A 23516-nucleotide genomic window follows, 5' to 3' on the forward strand; every position below is an offset into this window, starting at 1 on the left:
ATGCCTATGCAGTCATACCATATATAATTCTAGCAGTGTTTCACAAGGTGCTGCTGATGGTGTTTGCCTCTTCTACATTGCAGTTTGATGTGCATGTTTTTACTGGTGGTGAACCTGCATCGATGGAATGTTTTGTCTTTCAGAATCTTTTGCCGTATTACAATTTTTCAACAGACCTTCTGTTTCCAGTACTTGTAGTCCAAATGTGCATCTGCATAAGAGACAAAAGTATTACAATGTGAATATTAAATGCTATAATACCATAAGATGCTAATATGTGTTAAGCTATTTCTATTAGGTTCTTATATCTGCCTTTATTCTAAATAAGAGAGGGAAGCACCGAGTTGTCTTTGCTGCTCTTTGACCTGAAATAGTAGGCAAGCTTTCACTTCACTTATAGTTCATGGGGTTCAGTTTTTAGCATGAGCAAGTGAAATAAAAATAGTAGCATGCCAGCCTGAAAGCACCTTGTTTGGGAAAGCTATGTATATGCCTGATGAAACGGCATCTAGCTACATTTACAGCATCATAAATACTTTTTTTATGCCAGCCCTAAGAGAAGGACCAGCATATGTTTTTTTCTGTGTGTGTAAATCGGGATTATGTGCGCTCTAGTTGAGAAAGCTGGAATCTTGAAAACTATCTGTTATTTAGGAGCTCATTATTGAAAATAATTATTTTCATACATTGAGGTATGTGCAAATGTTAGACTCACCCTCCTATAACTGTATATTTTGTCAATATGCTTTGTACACTGCTGTTGCTGGGATTGCTGAACCTTAGGTTTCATGCCTATCCCATAGTTCCGCAGTTAAACCTGTCACATTCTGTTTTCATATCCCTCTAAGGTTGGCTAAGGTTTTATGATCTGCTGCAGGAAGCACCACACTGACATGGTCTGTGTGAAAGCAATTGATAGCTAAATGCAGGGTATATGACCAAAGTTAGTCTGTGCGATAGCTAGCCAGGTTGCTTTTGCACTGGTAAGATAAATAAATGCTTCCAAATCTTAGTTCTGAATTAGCTTCGTTCATTGTTCAGAATTGATGCTACTTTGTCATGTTTGATCAGACAATTGAAACAAAACTCTTTGTGAACTCGGATGTCACTGGCTATTTTTATTTATTTCTGTTTTCAGCTAGCCATGAGGCTGGTCCACAGATACTGGCTTGGCTTGCTAGCCAACCTTTACTTGAGCTTGCAACATACATCCTTCCTCAAATCCTCTGGCATGCACAGAGGGCTTTGGGGGGGGAAGAGTAGAGATCCCCCCTTTAGCCTTAGTATGGGGAGAAATACAGCAACCCATAATATATTTTCCCCCAGCTGTTTCTTGCCTTTTCCAATTCTCAGCACAAGTGAGAGTTTAGAGAAGTATAGGCTACTGGGTTTATTTTCATCAGAAAACATGGGAAACTCATATTGTGAGTAATTTGTATATACCCATCTTTTTGCTAAGAGCCATTTTAAAAAAAAGGAAGACAATTTTTCTTTACAAAGCTTCCCTGTAGTGGAATCATAGGTCCATAAGTAAAACCATGCAATTGCCACATTGCTTTTACACATCTAATAACCTGCTAAGAATGTTCTTCCTACATCTTTTGTCATTCCATCTTGAAAGGAAAATAGAAACATTATTTCTCGATTCCCTGGTTGCACCTTGCATGCTAAGATTTTTATGTTTATTAGAAACAGAATCAAACCAGTCTAAAGAAATTGCATTGAATCCAGGTTTTACAAGATTAGCAGGCACCTATGGATATTTCTTTCTTCCCAGTTAACCCATTGCTACAGATACCATGTCACTTTTAACAAGGTAATGCTTAGCTGCTTTCTTAAGATTTCATCTTAATTGTTTAGAGCAGGGGTGTAAAAAATGAGTTGGGGGGCCAACTTCTCAGTGAGTAGATCCTTGGGAACCACATCCATTTTTTTAAAATAAAAAAAATGTGAATCCTAGCACAATTTGTTAAACACCTGCTGCTGAGTCCCCACCCCACAATTTCAAGTACAGTATTTCACTGTCTGGTGTATATCCCAGACAGGGAGGGGGGGGGAAAGCTATGAACGAGAATCTCCTGTCAGAATCCACTGTCCAATGGCTCCCTAATTCATCTCCCTTGTGTGAGCATAATTAATTTGCTGAGGCCTTTACTTAGCATGAGATAAATTGAAGTGGCAAGCTAGAGCCATGTCATCGATTGATCTGCTTGTGAGGAAGCATGCCAGTTTGCCATTTTTGGCTTCTTGGCTCACATGGCTGAAGTTCTGTGAAATATGATAGGTGTCCTGTGGGCCATGTTGGGAACCACAAAAAGGTATGATAAGGCCCTCAAGCCTTACGTTTGACACCCCTGCTTTAGAGCCTGCTCTTAAAGCTCCCTGAAATATTTTTAAATGTAACTTTGCAATATTTTGTATGTATTTTTTTTTCTTTCCTCCCACCTTGGCTGCAAATTCTCTCAGGTCTCCGCTGGTTCATCCACCAAGCCATGGATGTCGCTCGACTCACAACAGCCCAATTCACACAGCTACTGGCTCACGGCTTACTCAGAACTTCTCTGTGTCTGTTCCCACTCTCATCTACACTGGTACGAGACTGCTCAGACTCAGAAGCTGGGGAGAGACAGGCTACAGGCACAGTGACTGCAAAGGGCAGGCAGGCAGGCAGTGTAGGCAGGTACCACAAAACTTTTCTCACTGGGAGTCTTACTCCTGGAAATAACTACATTAGTCTTCATCTGATACAACAGAGGTGATAGGCGACTGGAATTTAAGCATCTCTCTCTTTGTACTTTTGCTTGGTGTGTGTGAGGTTTTTTTCCTTTCCAGTTATAAACTGAAAAACCTAAGGTGTGGAAATATCCCTTGTCATGGTGGGGAAATATACATCTTGATTGGGCTTCAGGCTTAATCATGATGTCCTCAAAGATGTTTCTGTGACAGAAGTCTTAATTTGGACAAACAGGTAAGGCACTATTAAATGTAACCAAGGTTGTCAATACAATGGTATCAGTCTGGTTTCCTTCTTTGTTTTTAGCTGTGGCACACTGCAGATGCTAAAGGATAAGGAAACTTTCTTGGAAATATATATGTGTGTGCGTATATATATATATAAGTGTCTGTGTCTGTGTGTATATAAACACACAGATATATGGTCTGCAATTGTCTTTGTTTTCCTTTTTGATAATTGGTTCAAAAAAGCATTTTGCACTGCTGCCCCAAGTGATGGTTTTGACGAGTTTTACTTTCTTTGCCTGTTTTTCTTGGTTTTTGATGCTTCATTCCTCAGCTGTGTATTTTGTTCTTGTTTTTGTTTTGCTATCAAATATTTGCCATCTCCCTGCAATAATGCTGAGTTGGCAAACAAACTTTTTTTTTTGCCGTTGCCTTTGGCCTCATAATCCAGCTTTGCACTTCAGGACAACTAGTGGCCCTTCCCCATCCCTTCCCACACCCTGGTGTTGGGATCATGCTGCTATCAGCTCGGTCCTTTGGCATAGGATCACTGAATATGTTTCCACCTTCTTCTGGCAGGATTCCTTTCAATGAAGATCCCAATCCCAATCCTCATTCATCAGGACCCTCCACCCCTCTGAAAAACCAAATCTATTCCTTTTCACCTTCCAAGTCCTACAGTCGACAGTCCTCTTCTTCTGACACAGATTTGAGTTTGACACCCAAAACTGGTAAGGTGCTGCCACCCACGTTATTTTGATTTGTTTATTTGTTTTGTTTAATTTGTGTTGTTTCTATTAGCTTTTTTACTCACTTCCTTTTCTCTGTTTTTTGGCATGTAAGTTAGCCAATATTTTGGCCAATAAAGTTTGAAAACTGTCTACATGCCTATGAATTGCTTTTTTGCATTATTTAGTTTATTGACAGCTTTTGCAAGCTGACATATAGTACATCAGAATATAAGAGAAAGGTCACAAGGGGTTGTCTTTTAATTTCCTCCACATTATATTGCAAATTATGGAGATAAATGGTCACCATAATATGTTGGGGAAGTAGTTTCACATTCCTTTTTAACAGTGTCAGACTCATAAGACTAACTACCTTCTAATCCGAATATGTTTCTGTATGCGTGCACTTCTTGGCAATTAATCACCTGAGCTTTCTAGAAATGTGGCCGACTGGCTGCCTGCTGAGCTGCTTCCAATCTATGTACAATTGGCATAGACACCACCTACTTTAAGTTAGTAGTAAAGTCCTGTTAGCAACTTATGTTTTTGATGTAGAAAACATTTTAAGTTTTTAAGTTTTATTATTTCATTTAATCTAAGGAGTGAATGCATGCCATCTTACAAACACTGAACAAATGCCACCATCCCTTAATGTTGCTGCTTTACTCTGCCTGCTAATTCAGTGGTTCTCAAACCGTGGGACAGGCTTCCCTTAGGAGGCATGAGGCATGAGGCACCAGGAGAAAGGTTGTGAAGTTCCAGTTAGGGATAGGATCTCGAAAATTGTGGTACCGTCCATGGGCTCCAACCAAGACCTCAGTGGAGTACCCCCTGACAGACAACCTTTCTGATCAATGTGGGACTTGAGGCAAATTGCATCCTCAGTGTCCCATCTTCTTAGGGTGATTTGACAGACAAGAAACCTAGAAACTGCTACTGCTTTGATCTTTGATGAATCACTATGCAAAGCTCCAGTTTTCTTTTCTAAAATATATGTGGGGGTATTATCCAGATCCTTATGCATAATTTAGGTGCAAGGATCTCTACAGTTTCATTTGTGGAAAATAATTGATATTGTTTGCAGAATGTAGTGGATGTTTGAAAAGCAGCCTGAGTTCAGAAAGTTTGAGAACCACTGCTTCTAAAAACCACTGTTTTAATCTGTTTCCTCTTAAAAGAGTACATCTTTATTTTGTACTTCCTTTGCTAGTTAAACGGATACATTCCTGTTTATGTTGATTTAAGAGGCTATTTTAACATGTGGTGTGGATCTAAACTTGATCATACTCTGAGTAGGCCCATGGTATCCATGGGACTTAAAATAACTTAAGTTGGCTTTGCTGTGTCTATTTTAAGTATGGATCCAACTCATTGTCTTTACAGAAATAAATTATTTTTCTATGCTGTTGAATTTAAAGAAATGGAAAGAAATAGTTGACATCACATTAACCATTCTTAGAAAGTAGGCTAACATTTGTGCATGTGTATGAGGGAGAGAGAGACAGGCACACACACATGCATACACACAAAGACAACATTTACTGCACTAGATCTAATATTGTTGTTGTTGTTGTTTAGTCGTTTAGTCGTGTCCGACTCTTCGTGACCCCATGGACCATAGCACGCCAGGCACTCCTGTCTTGCACTGCTGTCTAATATACTGGTCACTAAAGGAAGGAGAAAGGATCTGAACAACTTGGCCAAAATCTTGCACTCACTTACATTCCTTTAACTTTGGTGAAATTTAAACAGGCTAATTGGCCAGACCATGGATGGAATCCAAAGGGACTCTCATGCAAATGGAATACATTTCTCCTCATACCAAGTGTGTGTGTGTGTGGCATAGCTGCCAAGTCCGGGTCGTAAAGATCCGGGATCTTCAGCGCGCATGACCGGAAGTTGCGTGACGCAACTTCCGGTGGCGCTTCGCCCTTCTATGGGCATCAGAAAATGGCGTCGCCAGCGCCGGAAGTCGCTTCCGCGCATGACCGGAAACACGTAAAAGCGACTTCCGGCGCCGGCGCCGCCATTTTCTGATGCCCATAGAAGGGCAAAGCGGCACCAGAAAAATGGCCGTCGGGAAGAAGCGAATTTAAGGGAGAATGCCGGGATTTATCACCAAACGGGAGACCGCCGGGAAACAGTAAGAAAAAAGGGGTTTTCCCGGCGGATACGGGATACTTGGCAGCTATGGTGTGTGGGGGGAGTTCTACATTTCCTTCTGATTCCTTCCTCCATCTGCATCTACCCTGTTTCATATCCCATGCTATTCCTAATGACCCCAGTCCTTTTCATTGGCTGAAGCCAGACACAGTGTCTGGAAAGCTTCATTCCATTAGCAGAATTCCACTTGGAGTTTGTTGGATCTCAAACTTTGAAACTAGTTCCATGATCTCAGGAGAGGTTTAGGCACATTCTGCTTGAAAAGCAAACCTCTATAAAGCATGACAAATCAAGAAGAGTTTTCAAAAACAGCTTTCATGCTGAAAATTACTTCCTCATTCCACTGATGGAACACTTCCCATCTGCTAGGTGGCACCATAGGACACAATCACGTATAACCAGATATAGTAATGGAAATGATGGTGTATATTCTTTCTAAATATATTACAAGTGTATATTGCTTTAAAAAAAGTCAAGTTTTGCTCTCAGTGTAGATTAAGTGTTAGTGATTAGAAGTTTAGCATCTTCAGAATGCTACTTTGATGCAGCTTAGAGTCTTGATTTATAACTTGTGCTTTTTTTGTTTGTTTGTTTGTTTTTTGCAAACCAGCAGAGTCATCTTCCTAATAAAATGTTGCTAGCTGTTTTTCTAACACTGATGATTACCCTAACATATATGTGGAGGAAATTGAGAAGATAGGAACTAAAAATAAAAAACTTAGAGTAGTTCAAACATGAAATAAAAATTAAAGGCTGTGTGGTTCAAGTTAAGAAATTCCAAAATTCTTCTGAAAAAGAAAATGTACATTTTTTAGGCTCGTGGAAAGTAGCTGTTCCTCATCTGCAAGCAAATTTATTTTGAATATCATAGTTTGAAATAAAAGTAAAAGCACATTGAAACCATTCCTGCTATTAAGGAAGAACAGTTTATTAAAGTATCATTTGAATGTGCTCTTCATTCACATTGTAGTGCTGTATTTGTCATTTCATTTATTGTATGTCAGTAATAGCTCATTCATATTCTGTTAGGTTGTCTGTTCGTTTTTACAAAATTTGATTTTGCTTGATTCATTTTGCTTTTTGCTTTCTTTTTAGTCATCTTCTGAAATCTATCATCTCTACTGCTTCCCTCCACAGCACTTTCCCCCCAGGGACCTAAGATTTTCCTGTATCCCAGCTCCCCCACACTATCTTGTGATTCCCCACAGCTTAAACAGCCCTGTCTCCTTCTCTCTGGGTCTATCTCTAACCCTCTTCACACTAGCCATGCCAACCCAATTCTGAGGAAAAGTGTTTCTTTCACTGAAGAGCTGCTTCTGGCTGCTTCTGGTAGGATCAATCTTAAATCGCCTTGCTGTTTTCTTTAGTCCCACTATTGGCGCTGAGGGTAGTTTTAAAGCTTCTCTTGTTTTCGCTGCACACCCTTTTAAAACTCTGAAAACTGCTGGCTGCATGACGATGACAAAGTCTACTCACTAAATGGGTTTTTCAACTTAATCAGCTTTTTTCCCCTTTAGAGTTTGGTCACCATTTAAAGAAACATCATCATTTTTATACTACAGATTTTTCTCTTTTTTTCTCCAAAAACTTTACCAAGCATTGGTAATTGGTTTGTTTTTCATCATTAGATGGTGATGTAATAATTCATTTCCAGTCATTTTAAAATATTCCTCTGCTTTACCTGGAGCAAACATTCATTCTTTCTCTTCGGGCCATTTCTACCGTATTCCTCTGTTGACCATCATGTGGCCACCAGCCATATTTGGTTTCTGTCCTGTTTTCAATACTATTCCCAAAATGCACGTCTGTTTTGCCTGTTATTTCTCTAGATTGCTTTGCTGAATACATACTTGGTTAGTGTTTGTCTACAGGTAGTGTTTTAGTTGTTCTTTCTTCTGCAAAAACATGTTTCATTTCCACAAATAGTCTTCATTCCATTCTGTCTTCATTTTTAGTATTGTATAGTCCCTTGTAAGATATTAAATTAGATTGACAATACAGAATGGGACTATATAGATGCTAATGTTAGTTTCCTTATCCAAAAGCAGCTAAAAATATTTCCTTTGATTTTTTTTTGTCCTTACTCTAGAATCTGGTAGTTTTAATAAAAGTGGGGGTGACCAGCAACCTGTAGATTCCCAATATAAGTTCAAACACTTACAACCACTTTCTGCTTGCATTATTTGGATTTGTGAATTTGCAAGTGGTTAAAAAATTCCAACCATTTCAGATGTTTTGTACGAAATTAATGTGTGAATGTGTGGGAAATCTTATACCTTACAATTAGCTTATCTGTTCAAATTGTGGGTTTCTTTTTACTTGCCTTATTTTAAACAGATTAGTTTTTAGTCTAGTATAGGATGGTATATAGTGTGTACATCAGTATCTAAATTGTCAGTGGTATGGCTGTCCATATTTATTTGAGATAGGGATGCCATTAAGGGGGGCAAGGGGCTGAGAGCCCCTCCAATTTTCAAGGAGGTGGCCAGACCCCCTCAATATTCTGCAGCAATGTTCGCATACTGTGTGTGCACGCCATGTGACGTGCGCACATCATGCTCAAGCTGCACGGTGTGTGTGTAACACATCAGCATGTCACACAGTGTGCGCAAGTGATGTCAGCGCGTTGTGTGGTGTGCAGGCATAGTGTGCGCACGTTGTGTGGTGCTGGCCCTTTCAATCGCAGGGGCAACCTGGTGTGCCTGATTTCAGATAATTTAGAGTGCTAGCGATTTTCTGTTTTGTAAGTACTACGTGCTAATGGGTAAGACCCCTTTATTTCACTGAGGCTTGCCCAGAAGCAGTTTCTGGTGGATTATATTTTATGAGAGAGAATAAGCATTTCATCACCGGAATTGTTATGATTTTTAGATGAGACTGATACATATTGATGTAAGAAAACTAGGCAGCGTTGAAAGAAGCCCTTAGCAAGTACATTGTAAAAAAAATTACTGGTTTTGATAGTAGAAATTGCATTAGAAACACAGGAAGCTGCCTCCTGCCAAGTTAGACCTTTGGTCCACCTGCCTACACAGACAGCTTCTCCCCAGAGTTTCAAGCAGGAATATTTTCCTTTCCCCACCTTCCAATGTCAGGGATTAAACCTTTGGATGTTTTCTACCACTGAGCTGTGGCCTTCTTTATTATTTTAGATGCTGCTGCTGTGTGAACACTGAGGTGTAATGCCCTTAAATGCTTTAATACTTTACCTTGAAATTTTTACTGTAGAAACTAAAAATATTCACAGTTGTATGTTTGCCTTTTTAAATGCTCTGGGCTCATGTGAATGTCATATAGTGCAAATTTTTAGGGACCCACATAAACTATAAGGTTTAGACCACTGTTGTGGTGCAAAAATGTTCTAGTACAGTGGGACCTCGACTTACGAACTACCGTACTTGACATCTGACGTTTTCGACTTACGATCAGAAAAAGTGGCTGCGCGCTTACGATTTTTTCGACTTACGAATTTTTCCATTTCCAATGCATTCCTATGGGAAACTGCTTTTTCTATGGGAAACTCGACTTACAAAGTTTTCGACCTATGAGTGTGCATTCGGAATGGATTAAATTTGTAAGTCGAGGTCCCACTGTACTCTGAAACTTTAGAAGAGAAGTACATAAATAATCCAATTAATGTCAGGAGAAGAAAGTCACAATATTTTGCCAACAGTATACTGAAACCTCTAAAACGATAGCTTTTACTTAACCACAGTTTATGAGCATGCTGACAGATTTTTTTTATCCTAATTGATGACCTGCTTGAATCCTGAAGTTCTCAGTATTATCAGTGAAAGAAAGAACAAACTATATTTAAATCTTTAGACCTACCGTTTTATTTCTGTCTACACTAAATCCCTTTTAATTTTTCTGTACTGTATATGTTGATGGGAAAATTTTTAATCTTTTTGCTGCATTGGATAAATAAAAACACATTGTTAGGTCTTCTCTACAACTAGAAATAAAAAGACTGACACATTGTATCTATCAAAATATATTTTTTGTGCAAAGGTACATGGTAAATGATTTTGGCTTTCAGAATCTCGCAAGTTTGACCTTTCATAATTCTTACATTTGCATGTATATGCCATGTTATTTAAATTAAAATTCAGTATACTATAGTATTTAGCTGTTTGATATGACTGCTTACTTACATGCTGTTATCCTTTAGGAATGGGCAGTGGGAGTGCTGGAAAAGAAGGGGGGCCATTAAAAGGTCTGTTAAGACAGCAAACTCAGACGGCTTTGGAGCAAAGGGTAAGAAAGGCATGATAATCCTATTTTTAACTTGCATGTCTGAACCCAGTCACTGTGGAAATGTCTCTTTATCAACTGCTAATTTCCTTGTTCATTAAACAACTGTTATCTCCTTGTGTTGATCCTGAACTGTATGGGATTTAATCCTTGTTCAGATGGGAGAATTAGCTATCCAAAACAAGGACATGCCATGGATAATTCCACCATAAGTATGTACAGTATTATGTGTTTCTGTCCTTTCTCACAATTTGATAAACACTGTTGGATATCCATAGTCATACTCTAGAAAGCTCTAAAACAGAATTTAAAAAGCTAAATCTTCATGTAAATGAATTTGTGTCAAAGCAGCTGTTAACCTCCTCCACCTGCTCCCTAAGCTTGTATTTTTAAGTGGCTGTGAACTAGAACTAGAACTATAAGCACATTCTGCCTAATGGATCTAAGCTCAACTGGATACCTGCACCTAAATTCTTTGTGAATTTCAGATTTTTTCACTAAAGACAAACTTTTACTTGGGTTTAGAGGACTGTACCAAATGTTATATACTTAACACTGTATATGCACACACCATTAAAATGTGGATTAATTCTAAAATGAATAGCAACATTAAGTTTGTATAAGTTGGATGATTCTCTTTTCATTTCTTGTGTTACCCATTGCTAAGGGAGGATCGCCTCATAGGTTCTGTAGAAGGCGGGTATGTTCCAAATCAATGTGTGACATTTCTTTTAAGCCCTCTCTTTTTGTGTTAATTTTATTTTGAAAACCCCTTTTGAGTTTGGAGTTATATTTTAGGAATTTGGGATTATTTGTTAATAGTATTATTTCCAGATTCCTTTTAGAATCCTTCAGATGCAAATTTATAAAGATTTCTCCTCGGATCATTTAACAAATCCAAATCCTCCTGCTTAACCAGTAGACCGCATGACTGTACATTTCATTAAACTTTTCATTTCATTTAAATAGCAATTCATATTGTTTATTTTGTAATGTTTAATTTGAAAATAAACTAACGCAAAAAGGAAGTTTTTACCCTGTGCCCCTGTCTAAGTAATTTAAATGTTTTGTGGGTTTTTATATGTTGTTTGGGTTGATAACCTTTATTTTTATTTTAAACTCCCTTTGCAAGCTTTTAATACTTTGATGAATTCTTCATTAATATGTTTATTAGTAATGAACAGTCATTATAAAGGCTAGGCTTAAAATGTATCTTTAAAAATGTCCTGCACCTTCACACCAAAAAGTATGCATATAAACTATGTATGGTGGTACATTGTGGGTCTAATTTCCATAGTTGATATATGCTTTAATTTTACATCTGCTTCTGTTTTCCCCTCTCCAATCAAACCATTTGTTAGTCATCTGTAGTGCAACAAACCAAGTATTAACAGCTATGTTCCTTCCATTGATTTTTGTGTGGATTATGCGGAAGTGTTTGTCCCTGTAGCCTGTACCAGTTTTAGGAGTTAGAATATAAGCCAGTAATGTGGCTGGGAAATAATTTCCAGGGGCTGGTTCTGATGTTACATTCCCTACTTAAGGAATGTAAGGAAATGGCTGAAGATGTATAAATGTTTGTTCTGAATTATTTATTTATATGTGCAAAAATATACTCCTAATACTAAGAAAAGAATATAATGGCAGTGAACACAGCTTAAAATCAACAATAATATTACATTCATAAAACAAGCCCCAAAAAACACCTACAAATCAGCAATCATTTTAATACATCAACATAGTAGGATTACCTCTCAGAGTAGGCCTAGGTGAACAAATGAGTTGGATTAAAGGGACATCTAGTTCCAAACTCTTCTCTCCTAAAACAGCCCCCTAGATGTCCCCAGGTGCCTCTCAAATGGGAAATAGTATAAGCAAAGTCTAAGATTGCTCATATATACGGTATTGGTATGCTGTGTTGTGTGATTGCACAACTGGCTTTAATTTTTTTTAAAAAAACCCCATTGACTTATAGTACAAGGAACTGGAATGGAAATGGGTTGAGAGCTCTTGTGAGATGATTTATTGTTGATGTCTCCTATGCAAATGCATTTTGCAGTCTTTTTATTATGCCTTTTTAATTGGAATACATGTAGGGCTCTTGTTGGCTATTGGTCATGAAACCTCCACATTTGGAGACCATATAACTCTGAATATCAGGTATAAATACAGTTAGAAGTCATGAGATTAAAATGTAGAATGGCATGGGACAGGCCTGTGTATCATGAGCTAGAATATGGCAGATGCCAAAATTACAGTTGGTTTATATATTGATCTAGTTTGCAAATTACACTAAACCATGGTTTGTGTTGCAAGGAAGAGCTGTAGTGAGTCTTGGGCTCACGCCCTCCCCCCTCTTGTTTCAGGCATGGAGACCAGAAACTTCTGTTTTAGATTATCCACAGTTTAGCATTATATCTAAAGCCTAAACAGTGGATAATCTTAAATGTGCCTAGTGAAAACAAGTCAGCTTCATAAACTATGCTTTGAAATTGTCTTTGTTTCCAATCACCATAGTTAAGACTGACCACAGTTTGTCAAGGTTTGGGCAACATAAGATGGTGGTTAATGTAAAACAGAAGAAAAACGTATTAATGCCTCCTCAGTGCCACCCTGGAAGAGGACGGTGGTAGTGGGGGAACACACAGGCCAAAGGCTTGCTGCAGATCATCCTCATGGTTTAGCATTTACAAGCAAATGATTCATTGCATTTTTGAACTGGGGGAAAAATGAGATGGCTTGAAATAATCATGGTAATGCAGGCTTAGAGGTTGCAAGAGTTGAATATCTTGTTATTTTCATTGTTCTTATCTATTATTTCTATTTCCCATCTCATTTTATAACTGCCTATGAAATCTTGTGGGTTAGATATCTAGCTCTTTAAAAACACCATACAGTACCTCTCAGCGAAAACAAATATTCTGAAATGCTAAGATATGCATATTTTCTTTTCAGACTTTTAGAAGGTTTTTCAAAGTTTGTGCTTGGCTTGTTAATGGCTTCTTGGCTTTTTTCATGCTCCCCCCCCCTTTGTACTGCTTTTTATAATCTAAGGAAGAATGTTAATGCTATGTAACTGAATCAGTAGACTATCCAGGTTGTGAGCTTTATAGTATGAAAGTAGAGGCATCTGTCATTTTTCATGTCATAGTAAGATGTGATAATGATTATTTTCTCCTTTCCTTTGCACTTACCAATCATAGGAACATTATGAAATAAACCATTGTTGCATGAACTTCCATTTATTTTTTGCATTGATGCTGTAGAACTGGCAAATGGAAACCCATCTTCTTTCCCCCCATAAACATGCTATATATTATTGTGTGCAGATCTGCATTAGACCAGCCCATTTGGGGCAATCCCTGTTTAGAGACAAAAAGATAATCTTGCATAACAGATATAGTAGTATTGTTATCTGAATCTTATTCTTTAGATTCGATTTTATCCCTTAAGTAGAGTAGCCATGGTCAAGAAAAAGCTTGGTGAAACATTTTAAAGTTGCATTTCTCCTTTTTATTATTTCCGAGTTTTTGTTTGTAAATTCCATTTGTTTATGGCTGTGTGACCACACAGAACATTTTCAGTTGCCTAGAAATTTCTGTTTGCTGGAGTCAAGACACTTCCCCCTTATCTTTGCATCTCTCTGAACATTAGCCCTGTGGTTTTGGAAAGAGTGGTGCTACTCCTCTACTTGTGCTTCATGTTCAGACCCACTCCTGCCATCCCTTTCCTCTTTCCTATCCATTCATTTCCTCCTTGTAGCCCTTCTCCTCTTGCCCTCTTGTGTCTGGAAAGCAGATGTACATGATTCGAACTTAAGGTTGCAATGGGAAGGGGAACTGCAGCCTGAAATCATCTAGTGTAGCCTAAACCTAATTTATGCTAATGCATGGGTGTTTCATGCTGTGTTAGGGATCAATAATGCCTGTAAAATAATTTTAACTTGTCCACCATTCCAAGTATTATGGGTATATGTGTCTCTTGGTCATGGGAAACTAATCAAATCCTAAAGCGGCTTCTTAAACATCCTGTTGCCCTGGGCTCCTGGAATAAATAATAATAATAATGCATAATAAGAATATTTTCTGAAATGATGGGCCCAAATTAATTTACTGTGTTTCTGGATGTGCTTAATGAAATAAAACACTCTAGCAGCCGAATCTCAGGAGCTGATCATGGTGCCACTATAATATGACCTGATTGAAGTTAAGGAAAAATCTAGGACTTTATTAGGTCCTTGATTCAGCATTTTTCAATACATTCTCCTCTCAGAGTAAAAAGACTGTTTGGTACCTATTAAAGCATTTGTTTGTCTTTTAATTGCCATAGTATAATGACTCTTTGAGGTCCTGTTTCTGCAAAATAATGGCAAGATCCCCGCATAGTGTAGTTGTTTTTTATGAGGCAAAAAATATGTAGGGTAAAGAAGATACCTAACTGCCAGAACAAAGATAGACTATAGGATTCCCAGCACAATTCACTGAGCATTTACTTAGAAGTAAATTACTGGTTTCCATGTGATCTAAACCCAGTATGGTTTCAACAGCAGCTATAGTAGTAGTAGTAGTAGTAGTAGTAGTAGTAGTAGTAGTAGTACTGGTAATTAATGTATTGAGCTCCCTGGAAGAAAGGAAGGATAAGAATGTAAGAATTAAATATAAGAATTAATCAGGACTTACAAGTAAACACCACTAAGATCAGGCTCTAAGTCTCCTAATAATATCTCTACAATACTCCCTGATCCCTCTTAATGCACTCATTAGTACATTTTATTGAGTCCAGCACGATGTACCCATTCAGGGCTTTAGGATTCTAGTATCACAATATACAGTTAACATCCCTGTCCAGGGAGCACCATTATGAGGGGGAAAGTAGTGTCTTAACTGCTTTTGAGATGTCTGATAACCCCACAGCGTGTTGGGTCTGTGGATGGCATACATTTTGCTTGTTTAATGCATAGTATAAATCTTTAAAAAGCATTTTGCCAACTGTCCTGCTTTGCCTGTGTTTCAAGAGATACTTGCATGTTGATTGGTGAACAATAGGTCAAGCCCTTAAGATCAATTATAATTTCTTCCTTTTTTCTTCTTATTGGAACAGGAATTTCCTTTTTTTACTTTGACGGCCTTTCCTTCAGGCTTCCTTCTTCATGTAGGCGGTGTTGTCAGTGCTCGCTCAGTGAAGCTCCTGGATCGCATTCACAATCCTGGTATGTTACAGGAATAAATCTTGATATTTTGTTGTGACCTTGACACTCTGTATATTTATATATATTTATTGGAGGTAAGACCTTGCAAAATGTTTTGAAGTGAAATAAACAAAGCTTTAGCAAGACTTTTTCCCAACAGCCTTCTTGTAAATGTTTTCAATGTCATTGAGCTATTTAATTATAGTGCCAGTGATATATAACATCAGAATCAATGACAAAACTGAATTCTCAAATTGTAAATCTTACTAGGACTCTCAAGAGAAAGTGTTCAAGTGCAAACTTGGATGTTTTTCTGTTTCAGCTCTTTTTAAATGTTTGAAAGTTGGCTATTGAGGATTCTTCCAGAATCTAGGAACGTCTGATTTTTTGTGTGATGAATCAAGGAAAATTGCATAAATTATCCTGAGATTTCCCTAGAATATTCTCTAAACATGAACAGAGTAAGATTTGGAAGTGAGGAATTCCATTTTTTAGCAAGTTAGATGCAAGAGGTTAGAAATGGCCTTATTCAAATGGTGAGCTCCCAGCCTCTGGTCCGTTCCTTTAGAACTAGAAAGCAAGTGTTTTTCCATTTAGCATTACCCATTTCCCAGTCTAATATTTTTTTCCACTGGGCTTTAGTTAGGATGGGAAAGGGTGTAAGTTAGAGCTTGGTAGTGTTCCATTTACTCTAGATGAGCAGAGAAAGAGGAGCAAAAGTGGTTAGAGTTGGAGATCCCAGAGGGAATAATTCCCTAGACCAGGGGTAGTCAACCTTTTTATACCTACTGCCCACTAATGCATCTTTCTTGATGGAAGAATTTCCTTACTGCCCACCAGTGCTTGATGGAAGGAGGATTTAGCTTGTGCCGTAGAACCCCCTACCACCCACCTAGAATCCTGAAACTAGTGGGCAGTAGGGACCAGATTGACAACCCTTGTCCTAGACTCCTCCCTTAAGGAAACATTTCACCCTGCTTTTCATTGGATAGATTCAAAGTGTGATATTGGTGCTGGGAACTTAGTTGCCCTTTCCCCAATCAGGAGCTTAAGCTTGAGCCTTCAGCAGTAGCCTCAGTTAGACTCACAGCAATAGACTACAACCCCTCTTCAGTCTCCCATTAATCAGAGTAAGCTGTGGAGCCCTGTGGACTTGGGAAGGAGGGAAGGAATGAAGCCCTGGGCTTAAGGTCTTAAAGGAAAAGGAGCAAGTGCCATTAATGCCACAAATCTAATTGTAAACATAAAAAAAGAGTTATCTGGTGGGCACTAGGACACAACCAGATGAGATTGTATTCTTCCTGTTGCTTGAGGCAGGAAAACTCCGAAGGAAGGTCTCAGCCCTCTGGGAATGTCAGTTTGTTTTCCCACCTCACTTGCAGCAGACCTATATTCACTCACTGCTCTTCTGGCCTTTACTCCCAGTTCACCAAGTTGTCACTTTCACTGTTTCTGAGACTTCAGAGTGATTGCATTTAGTTTCTGTGTTTCAGTGTTTCGGTGTGTTGGGAATTTTATTTTCAGTCAGTTGTCAGTTAAATTACCTCATTGTGGTGTGTCTCTTATTAACTGTCCTGTTACCGTTCTTATTTAATTGAGATCCTATTTATTCAAATTAACTGATTCTTTTAATTCATCCCTCTCATTTATTAATTCATTATTCCTCTCAATTCATTAATTGTGAAAATAGATTTTACTTGAATACAGTCATACCTCATGATACGTCCGCTGCGGGTTGCGTCTTTTCAGGTTACGGACGCGCCGAACTTGGAAGTCCCAGAACGGGTTACTTCCAGGTTCGGCGCGTACGTAACCTGCACGCATGTGCAAAAGCAACGCGTCACACGCGTGCGCAGATGTGGCGCTTCAGGATGCAGTCTTTTCATGTTGCGAACGGGCCTCTGGAACGGATCCCGTTCACAACAAGAGGTACCACTGTAATTATTTTGCTTGATTGAAGAAATTAACTGAACCCTTAAAAAAGCACAATCTCCCATTCATAATCCTTCTCAACTTCCCTATCTTCCTGCTTGGTAAAGGCTGTGAACAGTTCTACTGACTGCTAAATACCTTGTGCTTTAAGGAAAGGTTCCTCTGCCTTTGTGCAGGGCCTATGTTGATAGAGGGTATATTCCTGTCAAGAAGCAAGGTGTTGGAGCCAAGTCAACAAGGTATGCAAATAGATGTCTGCCACTTGAAGGTGAAGTAGCATACCACGACCAGCCTGCAGTAGCAGTGGCAGCAGTGGGCAATGAGATGGTATAGAGCCTGATTGGCCAGCAGCGGGCAGAGGAGGTGGCCATCGGCTTCAGAGCTTGTATACAGGCAAGCCAGATACAATGGTGAACGGCAGCAAACAGCAGTGAATCACAGAGATGAGAAACTTCCTGCACATGATGTAGGATCTGGGTCAGCCCCAGATCAAAAGGTCTTGTTGAATTCTGATAGCTCTTCAGGGGTTGAGGTTATGGATTTTGAAGCCACCCCCCTTTCCTGTAGCTCCAGTGTTTATGATTGCTTCAATGCAATTCAGTTGCTTTGTCTGTATAACCAAGAAGTTCTACTACCTCTGCTCAGTGTATTGTACAGCAGTTATTCCCCTTCATGGATCAATGCCTTGTCGATGCAAAGGCGCTTGAATAACTCAGAGAAGCTATGAGCTATGCCATGCAGGGCCACCCAAGATGGACAGGTCATAGTGGAGAGTTTTGACTAAACGTGATCCACCTGGAGAAGGAACTGGCAAGCCACTCCAGTATCCCTGCCAAGAAAACTCCATGGACAAAGACAACAGGCATATAAAAGTTATGACTCTGGAAGATGAGCCCCTCAGGTCGGAAGGCGTCCAACATGCTACTGAGGAAGAGCGGAGGACAAGTACAAGTAGATTCAGAGCTGATGAAGCGGCTGGGCCAAAGCCGAAAGGTCGCTCCGTTGCGGATATGCCTGGAAGCGAAAGGAAAGTCCAATGCTGTAAAGAAAAATATAGCATAGGAACCTGGAATGTGAGAACCATGGATGGAGGTAAGCTGGATGTGGTCAAAAATGAGATGACAAGAATAAATATTGACATCCTGGGCATCAGTGAACTAAAATGGTAGGGAATGGGCGAATTCAGTTCGGATGACTATCATATCTACTACTGTGGACAAGAATCCCATAGAAGAAACGGAGTGGCCCTCATAGTCAACAAAAGAGTGGCAAAAGCTGTAATGGGATGCAATCTCAAAAATGACATAATGATCTCGATACGAATCCAAGACAGACCTTTTAACATCACAGTAATCCAAGTTTATGCACCAACTACTGGTGCTGAAGAAAGTGAAATTGACCAATTCTATGAAGACTTACAACACCTTCTAGAAATGACACCAAAGAAGGATGTTCTTCTCATTACAGGGGATTGGAATGCTAAAGTAGGGAATCAAGAGATAAAAGGAACAACTGGCAAGTTTGGCCTTGGAGTTCAAAATGAAGCAGGGCAAAGGCTAATAGAGTTCTGTCAAGAGAACAAGCTGGTCATCACAAACACTCTTTTCCAACTACACAAGAGACGAATCTACACATGGATATCACCAAATGGGCAGCATCGAAATCAGATTGATTATATTCTCTGTAGCCAAAGATGGAGAAGCTCTATACAGTCAGCAAAAACAAGACCTGGAGCTGACTGTAACTCAGACCATCAGCTTCTTATAGCAAAATTCCAGCTTAAACTGAAGAAAGTAGGAAAAACCACTGGGCCAGTAAGATACAATCTTAAATCAAATCCCTTATGAATACACAGTGGAAGTGAGGAACAGGTATAAGGATTTAGATTTGGTGGACAGAGTGCCTGAAGAACTATGGATGGAGGCTCGTAACATTATACAGGAGGCAGCAACGAAAACCATCCCAAGGAAAAGGAAATGCAAGAAAGCAAAATGGCTGTCCAACGAGGCCTTACAAATAGCGGGGGAGGGGAGGCAAGCAAAATGCAAGGGAGATAGGGAAAGATACAGGAAGCTGAATGCAGATTTCCAAAAAATAGCAAGGAGAGACAAGAGGGCCTTCTTAAACGAGCAATGCAAAGAAATAGAGGAAAACAATAGAATGGGGAAAACCAGAGATCTGTTCAAGAAAATTGGAGATATGAAAGGAACATTTCGTACAAAGATTACCATAATAAAGGACAAAAGTGGTAAGGACCTAACAGAAGCAGAAGACATCAAGAAGAGGTGGCAAGAATACACAGAGGAATTATACCAGAAAGATATGGAGGTCTCGTACACCCCAGGTAGTGTGGTTGCTGACCTTGAGCCAGACATCTTGGAGAGTGAAGTCAAATGGGCCTTAGAAAGCACTGCTAATAACAAGGCCAGTGGAAGTGATGATATTCCAGCTGAACTATTTAAATTTTTAAAAGATGATGCTGTTAAGGTGCTACACCCAATATGCCAGCAAGTTTGGAAAACTCAGCAATGGCCAGAGGATTGTAGAAGATCAGTCTACACCCCAATCCCAAAGAAGGACAGTGCCAAAGAATGCTCCAACTACCGCCCAATTGCCCTCATTTCACACACTAGCAAGGTTATGCTTAAAATTCTGCAAGGCAGGCTTAGGCAGTATGTGGACCGAGAACTCCCAGAAGTGCAAGCTGGATTTCGAAGGGGCAGAGGAACCAGAGACCAAATAGCAAACATGCGCTGGATTATGGAGAAAGCTAGAGAGTTCCAGAAAAACGTCTACTTCTGCTTCACTGACTATGCAAAAGCCTTTGACTGTGTCGACCACAGCCAACTTCTTAAAGAAATGGGAGTGCCTGATCACCTCATCTGTCTCCTGAGAAATCTCTATGTGGGACAAGAAGCTACAGTTAGAACTGGATATGGAACAACTGATTGGTTCAAAATTGGGAAAGGAGTACGATAAGGTTGTATATTGTCTCCCTGCTTATTTAACTTATATGCAGAATTCATCATGCGAAAGGCTGGACTAGATGAATCCCAAGCCGGAATTAAGATTGCCGGAAGAAATATCAACAGCCTCAGGTATGCAGATGACACAACCTTGATGGCAGAAAGTGAGGAGGAATTAAAGAACCTTTTAACGAGGGTGAAAGAGGAGCGCGCAAAATATGGTCTGAAGCTCAACATCAAAAAACCCCCCAAGATCATGGCCACCGGTCCCATCACCTCCTGGCAAATAGAAGGGGAAGAAATGGAGGCAGTGAGAGATTTTACTTTCTTGGGCTCCTTGATCACTGCAGATGGTGACAGCAGTCACGAAATTAAAAGACGCCTGCTTCTTGGGAGAAAAGCAATGACAAACCTAGACAGCATCTTAAAAAGCAGAGACATCACCTTGCCTACAAAGGTCCGTATAGTTAAAGCTATGGTTTTCCCAGTAGTGATGTATGGAAGTGAGAGCTGGACCATAAAGAAGGCTGATCGCCGAAGAATTGATGCTTTTGAATTATGGTGCTGGAGGAGACTCTTGAGAGTCCCATGGACTGCAAGAAGATCAAACCTATCCATTCTGAAAGAAATCAGCCCTGAGCGCACACTGGAAGGACAGATCGTGAAGCTCCAATACTTTCGTCACCTCATGAGAAGAGAAGACTCCCTGGAAAAGACCCTGATGTTGGGAAAGATTGAGGGCACTAGGAGAAGGGGACGACAGAGGACGAGATGGTTGGACAGTGTTCTCGAAGCTACGAACATGAGTTTGACCAAACTGCGGGAGGCAGTGCAAGACAGGAGTGCCTGGCGTGCTATGGTCCATGGGGTCACGAAGAGTCGGACATGACTAAACGACTAAACAACAACAAGCTGTTATTTTCCCCTAACACCTATCACATTAAAACTAATACATGCTTAATGACTGAGATTTCAGCAGAATTAGTCACAGCAAAACTGCATTCTACTACCACCCTTCCTAGGCGAGTTGCAGCTTGCATTTTATCTGACATACATGTCAATTCACCTAACTGTCACTGCAGACTTTGCAGCCCATTCCAGAGGGGCTGTTGCCACTTCAGCGGCATTTTCCACTAACATACTGGTACCTCTTCAGGAGGTTTGTGGGGCAGCCACTTGAGCTAGTCTGAGCTCAATTACTAGGAATTACAAGATTAAGATAAACATTTCTGCAGAGGCTGCATTTGGGAGGTGAATACTTCCGTGGGATCTTCCTACATATTAAGCAGCCAGCACCTACCCATAGATGTCATGGTTAGCTTTTGAGCATCCCACTTTATGGTGTCTAGTGCCTACTAGAAAAGGGACTATTGGTTCTATATGAAAGGTGTTTTTGAGTGGCTACTAGAACACCACCACAATCCATCCTAGACTGACTGACAAGCTTATAGTTAAGATTTGGTGTTAGGTGTGGGCTGTCCATATAGTAACCTTGTGTCTTTATATGTTATATGTAGTTGTCTTATTTATGGCTGTGGTGTTTTTTAGTTGAATGGTTGGTCTTAGTATTAAGCAGTTTTTGCACTTGGCCAGAAGGTGAACTGACATTCTAACAGAAACTGCAAGGGAGGGATAAGAGATTGCTTTCTCTGGAGTGATAACATTTTCCCACCTCAAGGATCACAAGGTCCACAATCCCACTTGGTGGTATCCTAGTGCCCACTCAGAAACACACTTCAGATCAGACCCTTTTCTTCTAATTCCTCCTTATTCTTCTGTACTGTTCCTGCTCTAAGGAGTTCTGGAGAAGACTGGATAGTTATGGGAAAGGCAAAGAGCCAATGAAGTATTCTTCATGTGGAACTTTTCCTAATATTAACTGTTCCACAGATCTTGTCCGTATAATGAGGGCAACTCCAAAACCTTTATCCCCAATAAAGTGGGAACTCTAGTAGTGGGACAGCTCCTGTCAAAACAGGGACTCTATTTAAGCTTATTAAAAGGTGGAACCTCTCCAGTTTCAATAGTACTGAATTCAAAAAAGATAGTTGCTTTCCCTTAGAAGTACTTTGAGAGAATTATCACTTAAGGTAGTGGATACACAGGCTCCTTTTACTTCCTAGCCTCTGGAAATAACCAAAGTATTTCCTGGTTCTACACATTTTTTTCAAGTTTCATTTCCACCCTTCCTTGCCCAGGTTTTGGTCTGAATAGAAGACTCCACTAGCAGCAAAACTCAGAAACAAGTTGAGGTATTGATTGTGTCCCTTTCCTAAGGACATCTCTGATCCTTTAAATAGCCCCTAAAGTGGATGCTCCTGCCATTGACTTGTTTTCTGTGACAGTTTGCATTGATTTGTAATTGATTTCCTAGCAAAGAAAATGTCAGAAAGGTAAATGTACCCCCAGAAGAAGCTTTATGTCATGACAGCTGCTCATAAGGAATTGACTGCAGGAATCAGTTTGTTTCTGTGGGCTAATCAGCCAGCATCACTTCTTATAACCTGTTTTTTGATGGTCTTGGTGAGCTGTCCTTGGCATCAGCTTGGGAACAAATGTTATTCTGCATGCCTTCAGATTGTTTTGTGTGAACCACAGTGGCTAATATGGTTGCTTGGCTTGGTCACTAGAAGGGCCCTTTGTTCATGTCCAAGAGAGGAGATTCTTTCTTACTTGGTAGATCTCCATTTTGATAAATAGGTATAAATAGATAAATATACATAGGTATAAATAGATGGTTCTTGTTTCTGCTTTGCTCCTTGATGAAGTCCTGTGTTTTGGTGTTGTAGACTGAGGACTGGGAGCCTTCTCTTTTGGGTAAGGTCATTTTCAATGTCTAACTTTTTGAAGAAGAGGACTTCCCACTTCAAAAAATTTCCTCTGTTCCTGTCCAGATTGGTTATTGGTCAGATCAGATACAATCTCCCTTTTGCCTCTAACCAATAAAGATACGCCCATGTCTCAGCACCTTAACAGATATTGTGCGTATCTGTTGAGGTAATACCTAGTCGGCATGCAAAAGGGACAGCTGCCTATGGGGCATTCCCCTGTTTCTAGCAGTTCAAGTGGGCCCTTCTTATGCAGCTGAGACCCCATTGCTTCCAACATACCATACAGTTAGTGCCAGCCAAGCTTTTTCTGTTGTAAAATGTTTTATACATTAGCCACAAAAGTTGAAATATAGCCATTTAAGTACTTTTTCCTTTTCATGTCTCAATACATTAATGAATCCTGCATGACTTGAGAAAATCATGTAGCATGAAAAGAGAAAGGACAATTTCATTGGAACATTTTCCAATCTAATTTCCTGTTAAAATTTTTAAAAAA

General features: G+C 39.6%; 1 protein-coding gene across 35 annotated transcripts in view; it reads left to right on the forward strand.

Moving 5' to 3' along the window:
* C2CD5 (C2 calcium dependent domain containing 5) overlaps positions 1–23516 on the forward strand; it is a 96396-nt gene that overhangs the window by 18191 nt on the left and 54689 nt on the right. For 18 of the 35 annotated variants that reach the window (XM_035128233.3, XM_035128232.3, XM_060279180.2 and 15 more), the window contains exons 7-10: positions 3538–3689; positions 6987–7178; positions 10021–10106; positions 15204–15312. In XM_035128233.3, the coding sequence (XP_034984124.2) occupies positions 3538–3689; positions 6987–7178; positions 10021–10106; positions 15204–15312 (539 nt within the window). Of the gene's footprint in view, positions 1–2466; positions 2677–3537; positions 3690–6986; positions 7179–10020; positions 10107–15203; positions 15313–23516 lie in introns of all 35 variants that reach the window. The other 17 variants (XM_035128238.3, XM_035128240.3, XM_088676987.1 and 14 more) reach the window with 3 other exon arrangements.

The sequence above is a fragment of the Zootoca vivipara genome, chromosome 9 (genome assembly GCF_965207765.1).
Source record: "Zootoca vivipara chromosome 9, rZooViv2.hap1.1, whole genome shotgun sequence".
NCBI lineage: Eukaryota > Metazoa > Chordata > Lepidosauria > Squamata > Lacertidae > Zootoca > Zootoca vivipara.